This window comes from Primulina huaijiensis, unplaced genomic scaffold, assembly GCF_012295235.1.
Source record: "Primulina huaijiensis isolate GDHJ02 unplaced genomic scaffold, ASM1229523v2 scaffold11357, whole genome shotgun sequence".
NCBI classification, from domain to species: domain Eukaryota; kingdom Viridiplantae; phylum Streptophyta; class Magnoliopsida; order Lamiales; family Gesneriaceae; genus Primulina; species Primulina huaijiensis.
In genome coordinates this window covers 96,404-117,361 of record NW_027342327.1, presented here as the reverse complement: position 1 = coordinate 117,361, position 20,958 = coordinate 96,404, and the positions used below count along the sequence as shown (strand labels likewise).

The window sequence follows — 20,958 nt, the reverse complement described above, 5'->3', positions numbered from 1 at the left end:
CTCAATTGAAAAAAAAAAGTTACAAAAACTATTTTTCTCTAGGGCAATAAAATATTTTATATAAAATAATATTTAATAAAAATCAAAAGACAAAAATTATTCACTCAAATTAAATAAATAAAACCAAAACATTATTTAAACATATAAAAAAACAAAGACCATAAATATCGATATGAGTCAACCTTTGCCAAGGCCAAGTGTGTGGTTGCAGATTCATAGAACCATCCTACCATCCCACCTCTTTCAAATGAGTCAATTAATTTCACGAGTAACCTCGAGTTATTCCAGTTCAAAAGTTCACACGCCAACGCCACTTTCTCTACCTGAAATTATAAAGAGATCGAAATAAAGTTATATTTTTCCACCGAATAACACGGCCCAGAGATGTAAGGGGATCACTTTCTGTTTTCACAGACACCGACACTACCTCCAAAGAAGAACTTGTACAAAGATTCAATCTTTGAACTGGGTTTTTGATCTTGCGTGTTATTTTTTCTTTCTATGGAGTCAAGTTCGGGTGCTGGTGATCATGGTGGGCATAATATCAGAGGGGTGCCCACTCATGGCGGAAGATATGTCCAGTACAATGTGTATGGGAATCTCTTTGAAGTTTCCCGCAAGTATGTTCCGATCAGGCCTGTGGGTCGCGGGGCTTATGGCATTGTTTGGTAAGAATCAAGAAAATAATTTGTTTTTTCTTGATCTCGAGTTAATCTGTTGTGCTTTGTATGTTTTAGTTTTCTGAAATACATTGATTTGGTGTTGATGATTGGAATAAATTTTGATTCCAAGAGTTTTGATGGTTGTAGGTTTGATTTTCTTACAGCTCTTCATGATACTGAATTTGGGAATTTTGAACAACTGTTTCTTTTACTCAGGATACTGAATTTGGGAATTTTGAGTTATTTCTCATTTTTCTCCCTCTCGGTGTTTGCTAGTGTGTGTGAAAAAGGCTACTAGAACATCGTCCCCTGCATCCGGAGGTGCAAAAATTATGGAAGAAAATCTGATTTTGTTATCATTGTTGCTTTCAATTTAGTATTTTTGAATAAAATATCTAAATATTTTTGGTCACTTGTGATTATGGGGGTTGGATTCGAGCACTGGTTAGCATGTCATAACATGTGATGTGTTGCTATTGCTATCTGTTTTACTTCTATTTCCCGTTCATTATAAGCATGAAGGAAAATGTGATATTTCATCTGCTTCAGTGCTGCTGTGAACTCGGAGACACGTGAAGAGGTGGCCATTAAGAAGATTGGCAATGCATTTGACAACATAATCGATGCGAAAAGGACCCTTCGGGAAATTAAACTTCTGAGCCACATGGATCATGACAATGTAATTATCCTACCAGCCTACAGAATTAAATCTTGATAGAGCTTTTTTATCTTGCTTGGGTCTTGGCAGTGCTTCCATTCTCTTGAATGAATTTACAAGTGTTTTTTTTCGTAAATATTTCAATAACTTGTTTTAGTCACGTGCTGTGCAAATTTCCCTGGAATTTATTAGACATGAAAACTTAAAAATGTGATTTGTTCTTGTTAGGTCAAAAAGTTATGTAGCCTACATAACAAATACAAAGAACCAGTCCCCTACTTGAAGTAAGTAAAATCCCATGAATGAAGCAAGAGAATTATTAGATCTATTGATGTATGCTAATGGAATATCATTAAGGATAATCACAAGTAATATTCTAATCCCACGATCAGTGCCTTTTTTATTTTGATTGCCTACAAGACCCTCCAATCTTGTGAATATTCTTAGCTTTCAAGTGTAAAGATCAAAACCAGGTTTTCGAAGAGCTTAATGTCGAAGGTACTTAATGAGAAGATGTGCTTCAGTGATTTCGTAGAAATGTAAGAGAGTGCAATAGTCCCATTTCTATCTTGCTCTTAATGATGCTTTTGTTGATCTTTACGTGCTTTATGTGATCATGCTGAATTGGCTTGTGAGCTACATTGACAGCTGATTGGTTGTCGCTCAACTACCTGATAGATCCAGATAGCAGAAAGTTTCAAGTCTGCCACATATCCAAATGAGTTCATTTGTACTTTGGGCTATTGACATATACTTGGCGTCGACGATGTTTCGTGCAACGACATAGTGCTTTTGGCTTCTCCAAGTCACCGAATCTTCTGGACCTGTGGGGTAATAGTAGACTTACTACCATCTTCAACTTCGCCTGCCAAATCTTCCTCTAAGAAACCAACTACTTCTCTAGCTCCAATTTTTTGAACAAGAAATCACACCAACATATCATTTATAATCTCAGAATTTGATTTTTCGCATCTATATGCCTCTTTGTAGGGGCATGCATAAATTGGCAGAAATCAATTTTTCCCTATCAAGTGTTGATAGCGTTCAGTATTCCAATAGAGACCTTCATCAGCTATCTCTTGCTCACAATGCCGTTCTAATAGCATAGAAGCTAGTTTGCATCCAAGCTTCCAAGGTCTCCTTAAGTAAGTTGGGTGTTCATTTTATGTGAGATGGAAATTCCTTAATGTGGATGGAAGGATTTGATAGAACCAACATAGCGTTTATGAATTTGATTTTTCGCATCTATATGCCTCTTTGTCGGGGCATGCATAAATTGGCAGAAATCAATTTTTTCCTATCAAGCTTTGATAGCATTCAATATTCCAAATAGAGACCTTCCTTAGCTATCTCTTGCTCCCAATGCCGTTCTAATAGCATAAAAGCTAGTTTACATCCAAGCTTCCAATGTCTCCTTAAGTAAGTTGAGTGTTCGTTTTATGTGACATGGAAATTCCTTAATGTTGATGGAAGGATTTGATAGATTTGGATTTCAAATGGTTAATGATGATTTCAATTTGAGTGTCTTAAGATCACCAAACTTGGATATGGTCGCGTGTGACTACCATCTCATCTACACATGCAATCAACGTTGACTGCTTAAAAGACTCACAGTGTTTATAATTGATAGGCCAGGTATAGATTTTGTTATATGATCAGATCCTCCGGTGTCCACGATCAATGCATTTGTTGGGGCCTTTACAAAATAGAAGTGGAAAATACCTTTGTGAATTATTGATGCTGTAGAACTTGACAACCGGACTCCTTAACCGTGGACGGATGTGTCATCGATTTCCGGGAACCTCCATTCATTCAATTGCAAATGCTCGAGGACTAGCACAATTTGTATTCCTATCCTGTTTTTATTTTTATTTTTTCATATTTGACTTCGTAGCTTCGAATCTGAGCTCTTGACCATGGATTTCCCAACTTTTATCTATTGTGTGATTTGTCTTCTTACATCATTCACACCATAATTATGTATATTTCTATGTTTGAGACTTGGAATTGTTGCTTTCACATCTGGACTAGCTGAAGCAGACCCCTATGTTGCTAACTCCATTGCCATGTTTTGTGAAAGTAATGACAGTACTCCCTACTTTCTTCATGCCGGCTTTGGAAAATACATTTTTCAACTTGGGCTCAAGTTTTGTACCGAGTATACGTCCTCCAACTGCATCAAGTTCATATTTCAACCTTGACAAAAATTGAATATCCGACATTTCTCCAACATTTTGTTGGACATGGTCCCGTTCAGGGTGTCTCCATGTGATTTTATGGAATAAATCTATTTCTTTCCATAACTCCAATGGAGTAGTAAAATCCTTGGTAACAGATTTTGTACCTCAGTGTTTCGGAGTATTTCAAAGCTGCGAAATGTTCTCAAAATCTGAGTTAGCACCCAGGTACTAATTTTTCTTGTTGGCTCAATTCGTTAACGCCCTAATCTTATCTGTCCTCACTCACTTGTGGAACCGATTGGTAGAACTCCCATAATCGTTCTCATTCAGTTTGTGTATATCGAGGTGGTGTTTGGATTGATAGATTTCGAATTACTTGACTTGATCTGATGAATGAAAATAAAGTGAATTTCAAATCCACTTCATGTCAATTTATGGAATTTCAGTATTATTTTTGGTGGATTTCAAATACATCTGAGATGAGTATCATTTGAAATTCATCTTTCAAATTCTTCCCGAAATCAAATTCTTCCATCCAAATCAAATCCACTAGTCCAAGCGCAACTTGAGGGATTTTCATGAGAGGTAGGGATAAAAACTTAACATTGTTCAAGTTATCATTAAATTCTCCGGTGAAGAGTACGGATCTGGTAGTGTAGAACATATAATAAAGATAGAAATGTGGTTTTCTATGTTTCTTTCTTCTTGATTTCAGATAAAAAAAAAAAAAAAACCTACAATATATACAAAGAGTACAAACAACCAATTCCCTTAGAAATTAAAATCCCATGAATTAATGAAGGGGTTTATTGACCTACTCTATTTTTGTAGCTAATAATCACACAATCGGAGCCTTTTTTCCCTTTTTTGAAAAATCTCTAACAGTTATTAAACAAGATAAAATCAGGAACTGCTTATATTAGATGGAATTTGGAAATCATGGAGAGTTTTAGGATGTGTACACATATATCCAGAGTCATTTATTTTTCACTTCAAAGTGCAAGAATCTACACTAATTTGGAACAATAATGACAAGGAGGCGTTTTCTTTTCATTTGATAGACTGGCCAAAGAACATTTGGTTATTTAGTTTTACGGGAAAAACTTGTCTTTTTATTTGGTGTCTGTGATCTCAAAAAATTATTGTGAATTTGTGATTTCAAATATAACTTCTTTATTGTTTGGAGACTTGTGGGGTAAGAATCATTTGTTTTTGAAATGGGAAGCTCTAATAGAATAAAAAGTACATACAAAAACTGGTTCTGCTACTTTATAATAATTCTGTTTATCCTTCGACAATCTAGAAAAAAACAATTCGAATCACATTGCTTTCTTTACATTTTTTTTATTATGCTCATCTTACTTCAGTTAGGCCTACTTTATTCAAATTCAATGGTTTCAGGTGGTCAGATTTCTGCACATTAGTTGGCATATCTCGTTGTCAATTGACAGCTGACCAAAGAACCTTTTGCCACCCTCTTAGATATATTGCTATGGTGTTCTTATCGAGTGACTGACATTCTCTTGTGCAATGTCTTCTATTTTAGCATGAAAATAGATTAGTCTGTAATTTTTTCAACTTCTTTCATTTTCCAAGCTGTTTTTTTGGTAAAATTATTAAATCCAATTATTTTCATTTTAAATTTTAACTTTTATGCTGTTACTGTTACCGGAGTATATGTGACTGTCTCCTGTTGATAAACTGAGATACGTAAACATGCCCATTTGAAAGTAATGATTGTTATTCAAATAATGAAATGGATAGATAACCGAGCAGAGAGGTAAAAAAATTCCAATGTTCCTTAGTACATCGCTGCATATCATAAGATATCACTACACAGTCTACACTACACAATAGACACACTAGCACCAGACCCTCAAAAGAAAAAAAGAAGAGGTAGAGGAAGAAAGGAGTAAGATGGCAAGGAAAAAATGCTGAGGATTCTCTCTTGTCATGCTTGGATAGTCTCTTACATCCATAATTTGATCTTGTCCATGCTTGGGGGTGCATGTTCAAGTCGATATTGTTTTCGACCAAGCTAAACAGCATAAAACCGAATTAAAATTGTAATATAACAAAACCAATTTAGATTCGGCTATTCTATCAATTAACCAAGATAAATTTGAAAAATAAAAGAGCTGGAACATTAAAAGTGACAGTGGAAATAGAATGAATGTGACTTGATGATGAAAGCCAAAGATCATCTTGTGAGCTGGTTAAAATTGGAATGCTTGATAATGAGATAAATGCCATAGACAAAAAAGGGGGGTGGGGCATGAGCCAAAAGTTAAATTTAAGAACCAAAAAACCCCACTCAAAATAAGCCTCTTAGGAAAATCAGTGGATTTGGTTTGTTCTCCTTTTTTTAAAACAAAAGTATTGAAATGGGACCTTATTAAATGGAAACTTTTAAAAATGAGTGTCTTTATTTCTTAACAAACCGAATTAAATCAGTTTACTCGAGTGGTCAGTTTGTCCGAATTTTGTTTCTCCTTATCCATGCGTACATGAATTTACGTGGCATACTAATGCCATCAAAACAATGTCCTATTAATGCCTATTTTCATTTTCTGCGGCCTGGAATATTTTAAACAATCTTTAGTTAAACAATTACCTTAATTTTCGGTTTTGCATTCTGCTCAAACAGGTTATTGCACTTAAAGATATCATACGACCGCCACAAAAGGAGAACTTCAATGATGTCTACATGGTTAATGAACTAATGGACATTGATCTTCATCAAATTATTCGGTCCAACCAGCAATTGGCTGATGATCATTGTCGGGTTAGACCTCATTTTCTTGTGGCATACAGAATTTCCTTTTCGGGTGTCATAGTGATAGAACATTGCGAACACGTCATTTCTCCGTGTTATAATTTAAAGCAAAAAATTTTATTTAGACTCTCCTTATGAGTTGCTTTTACATTACCGAGCGCGATCTTCTACTTCGCATGGATCTTTTCTTCTTTGACCACTTCGTTAAATATGAAAGCAAAGGCATCACTGTAGAAACTAAATGGGAGCTACTAGCTACACTGTAAAAGAAAATTTAGTTGGTGTGCTTATAAAAGATATATTTTAATTCACTTTTAATTGAACTTATCTTTGTAATGCTTTAGACTTCTTAATTTTCATCCAAATTTGCAGTACTTTCTCTACCAAATTCTGCGAGGACTCAAATATATTCATTCTGCTGGTGTGTTGCACCGTGATCTGAAACCAAGTAATTTGCTCCTCAATGCCAATTGTGATTTGAAAATTGGAGATTTTGGGCTTGCAAGGACGACATCTGAAACCGATTTCATGACGGAGTATGTTGTTACTCGCTGGTACCGCGCACCAGAACTGCTTCTAAATTGTTCAGAATACACCGCAGCAATTGATATATGGTCTGTAGGTTGCATACTTGGCGAAATCATGACAAGACAGCCTCTTTTTCCTGGCAGAGATTATGTACATCAGTTGACACTTATCACAGAGGTATTTTCTTATGAAAAAATGATACCAGATGTATTATAAATTTTTTTTTTGGCTTATTTGAATTTTATCTTGGGCATTCGGGTTTTCTTGAAAGCTTTAGTATATTAAAACAAACTGATTTGGTTTCTTCTTGTTCGTTTTCATATGGTTTTTTGTAATGTATTAACAAACTGATGTTAGTTTCTTCTTGCGGTTGCTCATTATGTTTTCGTAATCGCAATAGCTCATTGGCTCTCCGGATGATGCTAGTCTCGGATTTCTTAGGAGTGACAATGCCAGAAGATATGTGAGACTGCTCCCGCAATACCCGAGGCAACAATTTTCTGCTAGATTTCCTAACACTTCTCCGGGGGCTCTGGATTTATTAGAAAAAATGCTAGTTTTTGACCCAAGCAGGCGTATTACAGGTATGTATGCCTTTTAAAGTTGTTTTTTTTTTTTAGTAAATAGTGATCTAAAGTTACATTTGCAACCTTTAGCTAAGCCCTGCGCAAATGGTTATAATGTTGTGGTATTGACCATGATTTTGGATCCTAATACTTGAACTATCTAAATCCTTCATCTCTATCAAGGCACGACTTTGGAGTCATCTGAAAGGTGGGTGATATGAAATATGCCTCAATCATGGAACTTCCACATGGCTCTTTACTTCAACAACCTTGTCTGAATGATTCTTTTATATTTTTTCATTGAAAAGCAGAAACTCAAAGTTTAATAACAAATTTAGTTAAACTTTGGTGGCTTTACGTGTTATTGGTATGCTACTCGCAGTTGATGAGGCACTCTGTCACCCGTACTTGGCGCCTCTTCATGATATCAACGAGGAGCCTGTTTGCCCTAGGCCTTTTGTTTTCGACTTTGAGCGGCCATCTTTCACTGAAGAGAACATTAAGGAACTCATTTGGAGAGAATCTGTGAAATTCAATCCCGACCCAACTCATTGAGGGAAGCGATTATGCAATGTAGCCCGTCTCTGAATCACTCTTGACATATGTAGAAATCTACTTTGGACCCCCAATGGAAATGAGAAATAACTTTACTGAACTGGTGAGATACGTTTGTTACCCTTGTACGATGTTAAGTCTGTAATTAAGATGCAAGAATTATAGTTCTCCTTGTTATCTTTGCCGTGAATGTTGTTCAAAGAGCTGTACTAAATGTTTCTGCTGTCCAGAAGGATTTGTTGCTATAAATTGGTGTCACTTGTAAATTTTGCGTGATAAACTCAAGATTTCTTTTCGTTGATTTTGCACACTTCATACATTTACTGTTTTTGTTTCATATCTACTGAAAGTTCCCAGTTTTCAGATTCTCAAATAAAGAAATCTTGACATCGTGAAAAAAAATCATTCAAGAGTCAACCAATTACCGAAGTACATGAGATTAGCCGGTGCATGAGCAACTTTCATTATACAATAAAGCCAAAGAAAGCCATGGAATAAATGGTACACGAGCTCAGTTAACTTTTGGGTTCTTTGTTTCGATTTTGCTTTTGAGTTGAAATTATGAGACTTGAGCTTCTTCTTTCGTACCTCGGGAGCTGAGCCACTACCTTCTCTTAAGGGCATACCCATTAAAGCCAGTAACCTGTATGCTTCTTTATCCGTCTCAGCCGTGGTTGAGATACAAACGTCCCCCCCCCCCCTCCCCCCTCCTTGGCTTACCAAGTACATCATAACTTATCTCAGGGAACACACTTTGTCAATGAATAAATTTTGATTAAAAATTTTAATTATTTTGAAAACATATTAAAAAAATATTTATATTAAATTTAACATACATATAATAATAATGATAGTAATTTACGGACACTTGATATACCAAAAATTCACGAAGAAGTCTTTTAATATGTTGTTAAACATAATATTATATAAAAAAAATTATATTTTATTTAATATATCGTAGAGTAACGATAACTAAATATATAAAATTAATACAAAACTCAAAATCATAACCGATAAATAAAATGATATAATCAATACAAACACTTAAATATAGTTTATATTTTCAAGGGACAACATATTCAAATTTGAATTTCAAAACAGAAATCGAAAAAAGATTGAGTTTTTTTTTAAATTTCCTATTTGTTTTCAAATATTTAGTGTGGTTGGTTAATGCATTAATAACGATAAATAATCCTTTTATAACATATTACTTTTGGCGAAAAATTTCCAAATATAGCTATTAACAATCTTGATTTTGATGATAACAAAACTTGTTAATATATTTATACGAGTATCAACGAACATCACCTTATTGTGATTCCACTTAGACCTTTTATGAGTAGGATTTGTGCAAGTAGATTTTATGTGGCCTCTTTCCAAGCAGTTAGAGCATATGTGTGTCAACGCTTTGTCTTGTAGAAGTCTTTTGCACCTCATTTATTATTTATTACCATAATTTTATTGTTAATATCGCAAATATTTATCATGTAAACTATAAAATTAGTGATACAAATTTATTTAAAAGATTCGCAAGACCGTCTCACAAGATACATACTCAACTAAAATTTACCCAATCTTTATTTATTTTTCAATAAAAATTAAATATTTATAGTATTTTGTAATATATTTATTTAATAGTCGATTTTAAATAATATTCATTATATTTTAAATAATAAATTTAATTAATTTGATTATCTAATAAGTTGTAGTTTTATTTTCTGACATTTAAAGTTTAGAAGAATAAATTTCAATTCAAATAGTAATTTAAAAAAAAAAAAAACCAACTGCCAAAGTACGGAATAAGATCTAGGTAGTCTAATCATGGTTTCAGTTTTTATTGGAATCAAAATCGTCAGTTTCAAACCAAAATAATATCAATTTACTATATTAATATGTACAAGGAGTCAAAACATTTAATAAAAACTTTTACGAGACTGTCTTACATATCAATTTTGTGACATAAATATCTTATCAATTTCGATCCATGAAAAATATAATTTTTATACCAAAGCATTAATTTTCGCTTTCAGTATAAATCGGCTCGACCGTCTCACGAGAGAACCTTAACATAAATTGCTTAGAAGTCCAATTACTTTTATTAAATTCAATAAAATTCACATTTTTATTTTCTATTTTATTTTATTAACTTATTTTTCATTTTTTTTTATTATTTTAAACACATTGATTTCGAAAATCATATATAATATACATATATAACTCTTAAAAGATAACGAAATAACGCGTCGAGCATTCCGACCTAAGGAAAAAAAATTCAATAAGACGCTATCTAAATTATTAATTAAACAAATATTTATCAATTGATAATTATATTATTAAATATAATATATTTAAAAAAATATTTATAAATATATAATAAAATGATATTTTTTCTCAATTAAATTATATATTAATAAATTAGAACTAAATAAATAATTATAAACATTAGTACGCAACTAAAATATATTTTGGTATATCGATAAAAATAATAAGAAAAATAACTTTTTTTATCCATGTTTAAATTAAAATACATGCATTAAAGTCACGAAATTTATCAACGATACCTAAATCAAGTGAATAAATTTTTGGTTATCGGAATAAATAAGAATAATTGGGCTTAAATCAATTTAAGTGAAAGGAAAACTTAATTTTTAATTGAATTATGTATTAATTAAACTATTTAATAATTTATTAATTTGTAAATAGTTAGTATATTAAAATATTTTTTATATGAGTAGGTCTCTTGTGAGACGATTTCACGAATCTTTATATGTGAGACAGGTAAACTCAACCGATATTCACAATAAAAAGTAATACTCTTACCATAAAAAGTAATACTTTTCATGGATGACCCAAATAAAAACTCCGTCTCACAAAATACGATCCGTGACACCGTCTCACATATTTTTTTGCCTTTTTATATATAAGTAAACTAAAATTAATTTTATGTAAACCAAATAACAATTCAGCTCTTAATAATTATTTAAAACATTATTTAAAAATCTTTGGATTCATTAAGACTGCGCGTGAATGTGCTGTGACAATAAATGACGACCATTGCCACGTCAGTGCGGCAGACCGCATGCCCTCAATTCAATCTTTTCGCCTTCTTTCTCATCTCCTTAGCTGTCTGTTTCTCTCTACCAAGAAACCCCGCAAGCATTTTCTTCAATTCTGTAGTACTATAAAAATATTTATATTTAATAGAGAAATAACAAAAATTTAATAGTGTTTGACTTTAGTGATCTATACAAGTTTTGTTTTTAAACCATTTGGATTATTATATGTATCGTATTTTAATTCCCTTTACTATTTTCCTGAAAGAGAAGTCCTTTTTCTTTGCGTAGTAGGATAAATGTTCATATTGCTATTGTTTTTGTAAAGATTGAAATTTTATCGCTTTCTTGATGGGAGTGTAAATGGGTTCACTTGAAAGTGGACTGCCATTGAAGAGGGATCAGCATTTCGTGCGTTCTTCATCTGGAAGGGGCATCAATCATGTTCAGAGCAATGGATTTTTGGGGCACAGGCCCAGATCAAGATTTGCAAGACTTGTGCTTTTCAAGAAGATTGACTATCTACTGTGGATTTGCACAGTTGCTGTTTTTTTCTTTGTCGTGTTCCTATTCCAGATGTTCTTCTTGCCTGGCTCTATAACGGAGGTTGAAAAGTCTCATAAAATCCATGGTTTGTTTAGGCAGAATGGGGGTGTGAGTTATGGGGACTTTTCGTTTTTGAAAGAGTTGGATTTTGGTGAAGATATAATATTTGAACCATCAAGAATCGTCGCCAAGTTTCAGAAGGAAGTCAATGAAGTCAACCGGACTGTTGCTTCAAGAAAGGTTACGAGATACGGATACAGAAAGCCGAAGCTTGCGTTGGTAAACATTTTATTATTCTAAATTTTTTGTTTGTTTTGAGTCTGATTTCACATAGGATTTGCTGAATAACTTCATAGTATCTGCTTATTAGCAGTAATATAGCTTATGGTGGGAGCAGCATTACTAATTGGGTGTCTTGATTTGTGTTCGTAGGTTTTTGCAGATCTGTCGGTCGATCCATATCAGATTCTAATGGTCACTGTTGCTACTGCGTTGCGGGAGATCGGATATGAAATTGAGGTGATTTTCGACTCTGTTATTCTTGCAATTCATTCAAGGAGAGGAGAGAGGACAGTTCTTGGTTCTGGTTGAGCTTTTGAGAATTTTGTCTTGTAGTTTCTGATTGTCTCGCTTTTTTCTTTTATTTTGGTACTGTATTATTATGAATTTGACTGTGGTTATTATTCAAAATTAAGTGTTTTATGAGGAAGATGGACTGCAGATGACCAACATGTTTGCATGCCAATTGTATGAGCGGAGGACAAATGTACATATAGTGACATGTAACAGTTTTCAAAGTTGTGCATTGTCATTGATTCAAGTGTTTAGCTAAATTTTGCTGTGCTCAATAGTAGTATTATTCTTGAAGGCTCAAAGAAAATTTGTCACAATTTTATGCACATTTCTCTAGAATTTTAGCAAGTGATGGTGTTTAGAACTCGAAGGTAATGTAATTTGGCTTGGATTTATTTATATTTGGTATTTTCAGGTATTCTCACTAGAAGATGGTCCTGTACATGCTATTTGGAGAGACCAAGGACTTCCTCTCAGTGTCATCGCGACAGATGAGAATGCGAAGTTTAGTATAGATTGGCTGAAGTATGCACTGCATTCTTGATTTTAAGATAGATGCATTTCATATCAATTTTGTATTTCATTTGTTAAAATGGCTGAGTATCAAATATTTAGTCGCCAATGGAACTGATATTTGTTCGGGCCTATGTATCTTTATGATGATACTCCCAAGAAAGAACAAAAAAGTTGTTTTAAAGAACAAGGGAAACTGTGGGATGATATATAGTCTGATTTTTTTCTACTGCTTTGCAGCTATGATGGGGTACTTGTGAATTCTCTGAAAGCTGTCTCTGTTTTATCTTGGTGAGCACCATCACTTCATTTAGACAACCCCCCAAATAATATAATTCACGATTCATTACCTTTGCATTTATTTTGTGATGTAGCTGAACATTCTTGCCTCTAGTTAAATAATGTTTGTGTCGCTGAATATTTTGATCAATTCACCATTCAACTCGAAAGAATAATAAGATTATCCATATATGATTTTCTTTATTGCACACATAATATATTTCACGAACTTGTTGGTTATAAATGCGCCTATTAGCATTTTTTGGAGACTTGTGGTTTTTGTTACACAGAGATAAAATAAGACTGAGAAACAGCAAGAATGAACCCCATCAGTCTCTCTGTTAATCTTCAAATCTCTCTCTCTCCCTTCCCACGACACACATACAAACATACAATAAAAATCATCGACTACCTGGTGTCTCTCAATGTGGTTTTTTTTATGATGTCCAGAGAATCTACATATTAGACTATATCCCATGTTTACAAAATCTAATCTTGTCGACAATTGCTCGTCTTCTTTCCTTTATTTTTACCATCGTCTTCTTTCCTTTATTTTTACCATGTATAATAGCTTACCTTTAGCTGTTCACAATATCCCTTTTCCATTAAAATGAAAGATTTTACTTTTACTTAACAGTCTTATGCAGGAACCTTTTAGAAATGTACCTCTCATATGGACTATCCATGAACAAACACTTGCTGCTCGGTTGAGACAGTACTTTGCTAGTGGCCAGAGCGAGTTGGTTGATAATTGGAAAAAAGTATTCCGCCGACCCACCGTCGTTATCTTCCCAAATTATGTTTTGCCAGTATGCACTGATTTTCTTCTCAATGCAATTTTATTCATCATAGTTTCACATGCTTGTAAGCATATTGTTCATCCGAATTCAATTAATCAAATAGTAAAAACTTCTCCGTTCCTCCCTTCCTAGTCTGAAAGATAGTTGAGTTGCTATTGGATAAAAAGATTTGGATTTACAATGGTTTTAATTTTTGAGAATTTGGAATCTGTCATGTTAACAAGGGCGGAAATATAAAATATTGAGTGGAAGAGACACTATTTACCCATTGGTTTGCTTAAACAAATGAAACCATACACAAAAAGAAAAAATATTAAAAATCAAAGGATTGAAAGTTGTTTATGTCCCTTCCTGCACATGTGAAAAAAATTCAAAGTTCTCTTTCAGTAACAGAGTGTTTTTGAACCTTTTCCTTTATTTTCATCTTCGTTTCTTCTTCTCTATACTGTTTTCCCTTCCTTTTTCTCTGAACCTCCATGTCATATTTCTCTTTCAAAAAACCACAATATTTTGACCATGGGTTTGAACTATTTTTACGAAATGAATAAGTTTTTTTTTTTTTAAGATTTCCATTCTGTATTTCAGTACACAATTTGAATATCAGAACCTGATTTGTTAAAGCCCAAAATAAATTTATAAAAATATAAACGATAGTAGCTAAACGTATGTAAAGGAAAAAGAATTTCTCTTGTTTTCCAAACCAAAAATGCGAGGCAGTGCACTGGTTGACTATTTGTGTAAAGGTGCACTACTCCTATGCTCGTCCTTGCTTTTTATTTTGCATCATTACCTTTTTAAGGGTATTAGTTTTATTTACTGGTCATCAGCCAAGAAAAGGACCTCTTTAAAAGTTTCAAGGACCTTAGTATAAGTCCCTCCTTAATTTCTGAAGATATTGGAGTATTCTTTTCTGTATTTATCTAAAACATTTAAACTTTAAAGCAGCTGTCATTTGGATTGTGAGAATAGTTCCCATTTCCGTTTAAATATATGTATTTTAAAGTTTTTACTCTATCGAAATGTTCAGTAGAGCCATCCTGACCGTTCTTTAACATACTCGATTTAGGTGGCATATTCGGTATGTGATCCTGGAAACTTCTATGTCATTCCTGGTTCTCCTGCAGAACCCTGGAAAGCCGATAAGCCAATGGTGTCCTCTAAAGTAAGTCCACGCCTGATGATGGGGTATGAAGCTGATGATTTTGTTGTTGCCGTTGTGGGAACTCAGTTACTGTATGGGGGTCTATGGCTGGAACATGCACTTGTTTTACAGGCTTTATTTCCAGTTCTTTCAGAATTTAACGATTATGGTTCTCGTATTAAAATCATCATCCTGGCTGGGGATTCCTCCAATAACTTCAGTAGTGCGGTGGAGGTAGAACGTTTTATCCCCAATTTGAAGTGCACATGATATATATCAGACTAGCACTATTGAGACTGTACAGATTTGATTTCTGCTCCACCATTCTCATCATGTTTGGCACGGATAACCTTTCTTAAACTGAAATTTTATCAATGCTAGTGGTTTGATGAAAGAGCATATGAAAATGTGTGGATTATATCATCGAAATATCCTACAATATTTTTTCTAAAAGAAATAGATTCTTAATGCTCTATTTGTTATTTATTTTTTATAAGGGCACAAAAGTAACTGTGCAGATAGTGTGAAGTGCAGGGTGCGCATTATTCTGTTTCTTACCTTCTTCATCAATGTGTTTCCGCAGACCATTGCTCTAAGCTTGAGATATCCAAAGGACACAGTGAAGCATGTTTCTATTAATCAAGAAATAGACAACATAATAAGTGATGCCGATCTTGTGATCTATGGATCCTTTCGTGAAGAGCAGTCTTTTCCTGAGATTTTGTTAAAAGCCATGTCTTTTGAGAAGCCCATAATCGCCCCAGATCTGTCAATGATCCGTAAATATGTAGGTATTTTGGCATCTTTTTATGTATGTTCTCCACTTTGACTGTTCATTAATAGGTCGAGACATTTCTTGATTATGATCTCTCGTTGCAATCTGTGTTCAATTACTACTCTAAAAAGCTTGGTGGAATTTTATGAATTATATATTGCCTCTTGTTATTCTACTTTCGTAGTGACTTACTAATCGATTGGGTATAACTCTAGGTCAGCAACAGGGTGAATGGCTATCTTTTTCCAAAGGAGGATATAAAGGTTCTGACACAGATTATGTTTCAAATGGTTTCAAATGGAAAACTCTCTCTTCTAGCTCAAAGTGCTGCATCAGTTGGTAAACGAACAGCTAAAAACATGATGGTCCCAGAATGTGTGGAAGGATATGCTTCACTTTTGGAAAAAGTTCTTGTGCTCCCATCTGAAGTTTCCGTATCCCATGCTGCCGAAGATATTCCGGCTAAACTGAAAGCTGAATGGCAGTGGCATTATTTTGAATCTATTGCAGATACCCATTCTCCAAATGAGACCAGTATAATACACGAAGTTTTAGACAAGATTGAGAAGCAATTCAATCATACCCACAAAGAGAACATGATGGCTTCTGTTACAACAAACGATACATTCTTGTATAGCATCTGGGAAGAGCATAAATATATCGAAATGGCCAACATGAGAAAAAGAAGAGAGGATGAAGAGGTTTGCTATTTTTGGTTGTAATCTCTTTTTATGAGCTTAAAAATAAGAAAACACATTAATTATTATTATACTTTTATTTTGTGGCAATTCATTTCATTTTTATATTTATGCAGTTGAAGGATAGAACTGATCAACCTCGGGGAACATGGGATGAAGTATACCGAACCACCAGAAGGGTCGACCGGACATTGCATGAAAGAGATGAAGGAGAACTTGAAAGGACAGGTCAACCACTCTGTATTTACGAGCCTTATTTCGGTGAAGGAACCTGGCCCTTTTTGCACCGCACTTCCCTGTATAGAGGGCTGGGGCTGGTGAGTTCTGCACTTCTGGGACTTTAACCAATTTCCACAAGTTGGTTAAAGAATTTTTCCCTTTAAACTTGTTTAACCTGTATTTTACTTGTGTATTGAAGCTTTTGTTTAAATGCTTATAATTATCATTTTCTCCAAGTTATTTCTTTTATTTGTACCGCAATCTTCTTTACTAATTCTGGTGTATGTACTTTGGAAGTCAGGCCTTATTTTGGCTGTACGTATGTGATTCTTTCCACACCAATATTCATCGCGTAGGAAGCCAATTTTTGGGATTTGTGTATCTTTCCCATTCTCTAACTTTTGATGTTGTAAGGTACTTGACTGACAAAAATCCATAAATTTGGTTGTTGCAGTCTACAAAAGGCCGAAGACATGGAGCAGATGATATTGATGGACCTTCGCGTCTTCCTCTATTAAATAATGTTTATTATCGAGCTGCATTGGGGGACTATGGAGCCATTTTTGCAATTGCTATTCGGATTGACAGAATACATAAAAATGCTTGGATAGGATTTCAGTCGTGGAGAGCGACAGCAAAAATGGTATGTGAGATGAGATTACTTTCTTTACCTCCATCTAGTCATACAATCCCTAGTTCTTTCTCAAGTTGATACACCTTTTTAGTAACTGATAGAAAGGAAATATTCAAGATGACCAAATAAAGGGAGGATGCATAAAGTCTTGTAATCCTTTTCACTGATGTTTGATTATTTAATTTATTTGCTTATGATACATAACAAATTAGAAAACTAAAGGGGACACGAGTTATGTAACTTGAATAATGTTGCTTGTTTCTCACATGGGAAATTTTGCAGAAATCTTTGTCAAAGACAGCTGAAAGATCATTGTTGGATGCAATCGAATCCCGGAGACATGGAGACACTCTTTACTTCTGGGCCTCTATGGTCTCGGACCATATGAATCCATTGAAACATGATTTCTGGTCATTTTGTGATGCCATAAATGCTGGGAATTGCCAGTAAGAGTTGAATCCCTTTTACTCATATTTTGTTAATATTCCCACCCCATATGGTAGTGGAAAACATGATTGTTTTGCAAGGTCCTGAGTAGATAAACCGTCATTCTTCACTTAAATATTTTTGGGTTAGTTTACTGGTGCACGGATGTTGACAAGGCTAGGAATCTGAGCAGAAACATGATATCTTGTTTGTATCACTTCTATTCCACGTTTTTGTTGGTTCACATCAATTGTGCCCCAATTGTCTATGTGGCAGAGCAACCAACTGTATTGTTTGGGCTGTTGTGTTGTTCGATATATTTATTTTGAAATATTACCACCACTTTTAGTTTTGATATAACTGCAAACACTCGATTTTACAGGCTAAAAGTATATCATTTTTTCTTTGGATGGATGTTATATACGTGATTTATTTTTTTATTGAGTTTTTAGGTTCGCGTTTTCTGAGGCTCTGAAAAAGATGTATGGCGTTAAGCACAACTCGAGTTCTCTTCCCCCAATGCCAGCAGAAGATGGGACCTGGGCTGTCACTCATTGCTGGTCTTTACCGACCAAGTCCTTCTTGGAGTTTGTTATGTTTTCAAGGTTTAAACTTTTCCTCAAGCCTCGTTAATGCTATCCTCTTTCGTTGCAACTACGATCTTAATATGAAAATTTTCATATCCAGGATGTTTGTTGATGCGCTAGATGCACAATTCTATGATGAGCACCAGAAGACTGGTCATTGTTATCTAAGTTTATCCAAGGTAACTCTTCCATGCAATGGCTTTGGTCTTTATTAGATCCATCAAAAAGGAGTGAGGCGTTTGGCCGGACCCCTATATGTATATTTTTATGCTCAAAATAACGGGAAAACTCGTCCAGGAACGATATTATGGATAATTGAATATGTAATATACCGTGTGGGATGGCCATGACCTAATGCTATAAGACAATTAACAGGTAAGGTGCCCCTTTAAAAGACGACGAAAAGGAATTTTAATCCTAAATGCGCGAAATCTGTGAGACCTGATCATCGTTAGAAAATGTTATCTGCTATTCAGCTTCGAATATGAGATTAGATATGGTAAGTCAAATTCTCGTCTCTTAACCCCTCTTGATTTGCAGGACAAGCATTGTTACTCTCGTTTGCTCGAGTTACTGATTAACGTATGGGCATACCATAGTGCGAGAAAAATGGTGTACATAAACCCTGAGACGGGTGTTATGCAAGAACAACACATGCTGAAAAACCGGAGGGGTCGAATGTGGGTCAAATGGTTCAATTTCAACACTCTCAAGAGCATGGATGAGGACTTGGCCGAGGAGTTTGATTCTGACCACCCAAGAAGACGGTGGCTGTGGCCCTCAACCGGTGAAGTTTTCTGGCACGGTATGTATGAAAAGGAGAGGAGTTTAAGAAACAAAGAGAAAGAAAAGAAAAGGCAACATAGTAAAGATAAAATTCAACGAATACGGAAACGTACCCACCAGAAAGTGATCGGAAAGTATGTGAAGCCTTCGATAGAGGATTCAAACACGACGGTTCTTGCAGCCGAGGCTTTGAGATAGCACTAACTTTTTTATTTTTCATTTGATTACAACTTCTACAAAAAAATGGATGCCTGGAATTGTTTGTCTGAAATCCCGTGGATTGTTGAGGTCTTTTAGTTGTATACCAATTCATTTCTTTTTTCTTGGTTATTGAATTGTAAAGGGTAGATGACAGAAGTGTTGTTTATGTAAATGAGCTAACTCCTCTGTGAAAACTTTGGTTGTTTCACTATATATAATTATCTACTTTATCTTTCATTTTTTTTTTATTAAATCAATCACAAATTAATTTTAATTTATATGAATTTTAAGTTGTCTAATATGTATTCGAGATCTTAAAAGTTGAACATAGATTTAGTTTGTTTTCTTGGAGATGATGTTGGATCAATTTCATGATCAAATTCAGCTAGTATAGTGGGACTTCAGTGTAATAAATTTGCTTTTAAATGAATATGTTGAATATTAAAAATGATCACTTCAAAATGTTAAGGGTCGTTTTCAGTTTATCGCACCACATTCTGTATCATATTGTTAAATCTTATAATTATATATTAAAATTTGAATTAATTATTTTGTATAAATAAAATAATTATGTGATCTATAGATAATTTCTTTTTAATAAAAATATTATTTTAATAAAAAAAACAAAAATAATTGAAATTTTATACAAAATTACTGTTCCAAATTTGTGTGAGTTCACTAGAACTCAACAAGAAATTTTTTTTTTTGGTGCAAAAAAGATTGGAAGTTGAATGTCGATATAATGACAACTTTAAATCTTATTTTGGAGTTATTGGAGGATCGAGATCCATTTTACCTTAATCTATTTATTTTCATAATTTTTATTTTTATGTTTCGTAATTTCTTTGAGGAAGAGCGAGGGAGGGGGGGAGAGGAAAGACAGAAGTATCATGTCAATACAGGTTACGACATTTGGACATTCCGGGAGGAGTTTCCCTAGCTTTTCTACAGAGAACTCAGCTTTGATATCTACAGTTGATTTGTCGTTCTTGATTGGGTGTGCTGTGAACTTGATTTGTTAACGCATGGACGACGAAAGAAAGAAATGATCCGATGTTCATTTTGTCTTCAATGCGTTTGAACTTATATTGGTTGAGTTTGTCATGTTGGATTTGGAAGTAAATTATACTGCTATGGATAATGAGACGAGGCCAAATTGCATTCAAGATCATTTTCAAAAATGCACGAAATTTAAAATTATGGTGTTTTGAAATGCAATTTGCCTAGATTGATTTCCACTGAGTTGTGCATGTATAGTCAGTCATGGCGAAGAAACATGCTTCAATTTCCATGAGCCTATGACTTGTTAGGCGCTCTCTTCATTTATCTTTTCTTCCTTACGTAGGGATGATATTGTTTTCAAAGACCCGTTCAACACATTTGCTGGTATAGAAAACTACAAATCAATCTTTTGAGATTTCACGGAAGGATATTATTCTTTAGGACCTTGTGGGTTGACATCATAAGCGTGTGGCAGCCTTCTGAGAACATGATATAATGGATCGTTCATGGCATACCGCGTATTCCATAGACAGCCGTTTTGACAAGTATGGAAAGATCTACGAGCACAGGGTTCACAACATCGCTCTGAACGGCCCACAGAAGTCTCATGTCCTAGCTTTGGAGCAGTTGATTCAATCCGTAGGCTGCCCCAAAGCCCACTTATTTCGAGATGTAGTGCCATTGCTGAAGTTTTTGGTGATCAAGCGTTCCTTTAACTTGGTTCTTACCAGTTCTTTGAGATCCAAGACCGAAAGATAATGGAGGAGCATGAAGCTTGTATGTGAGTTTTGGTTATGATT

General features: G+C 34.3%; 2 protein-coding genes across 3 annotated transcripts; both read left to right on the top strand.

Annotated features, from left to right (window-relative positions):
• The first annotated feature begins 227 nt into the window (after window positions 1-227).
• On the top strand, window positions 228-8,221 carry LOC140965614 (mitogen-activated protein kinase homolog MMK2-like). Its single transcript, XM_073425732.1, has 6 exons — window positions 228-668; window positions 1,212-1,341; window positions 6,148-6,285; window positions 6,649-6,981; window positions 7,205-7,388; window positions 7,753-8,221. The coding sequence occupies exons 1-6, from the start codon at window positions 502-504 to the stop codon at window positions 7,923-7,925; spliced, it is 1,125 nt and encodes a 374-aa protein (XP_073281833.1). The 5' UTR covers window positions 228-501; the 3' UTR covers window positions 7,926-8,221.
• A 2,771-nt stretch (window positions 8,222-10,992) lies between these two features.
• On the top strand, window positions 10,993-19,577 carry LOC140965591 (uncharacterized). 2 transcript variants are annotated; one of them, XR_012173115.1, is made up of 15 exons: window positions 10,993-11,803; window positions 11,957-12,043; window positions 12,513-12,622; window positions 12,851-12,901; window positions 13,527-13,698; window positions 14,756-15,064; window positions 15,414-15,617; window positions 15,821-16,306; window positions 16,420-16,620; window positions 16,977-17,165; window positions 17,439-17,602; window positions 18,035-18,187; window positions 18,270-18,348; window positions 18,710-19,355; window positions 19,494-19,577. XR_012173115.1 is itself a non-coding variant. In XM_073425692.1 (14 exons), exons 1-14 carry the CDS (start codon window positions 11,342-11,344, stop codon window positions 19,151-19,153), a joined length of 3,111 nt encoding a protein of 1,036 aa, XP_073281793.1. In that variant the 5' UTR covers window positions 10,993-11,341; the 3' UTR covers window positions 19,154-19,393. The 2 variants fall into 2 exon arrangements, 1 of the variants encoding a protein (XP_073281793.1); XM_073425692.1 differs by lacking the exon at window positions 19,494-19,577 and having other exon boundaries at window positions 18,710-19,393.
• Window positions 19,578-20,958: the final 1,381 nt, after the last annotated feature.

Bases quoted from the DNA above. Each gene is read 5' to 3' on its own strand.
- LOC140965614 (XM_073425732.1), top strand. From the start codon at position 502: ATGGAGTCAAGTTCGGGTGCTGGTGATCATGGTGGGCATAATATCAGA. The intron at 669-1,211 runs GTAAGAATCAAG...CATCTGCTTCAG, and splicing joins GGGGCTTATGGCATTGTTTG to TGCTGCTGTGAACTCGGAGA. The intron at 6,286-6,648 runs GTTAGACCTCAT...CCAAATTTGCAG, and splicing joins TGGCTGATGATCATTGTCGG to TACTTTCTCTACCAAATTCT.
- LOC140965591 (XM_073425692.1), top strand. From the start codon at position 11,342: ATGGGTTCACTTGAAAGTGGACTGCCATTGAAGAGGGATCAGCATTTC. The intron at 12,044-12,512 runs GTGATTTTCGAC...TGGTATTTTCAG, and splicing joins AGATCGGATATGAAATTGAG to GTATTCTCACTAGAAGATGG. The intron at 17,166-17,438 runs GTATGTGAGATG...GAAATTTTGCAG, and splicing joins GGAGAGCGACAGCAAAAATG to AAATCTTTGTCAAAGACAGC.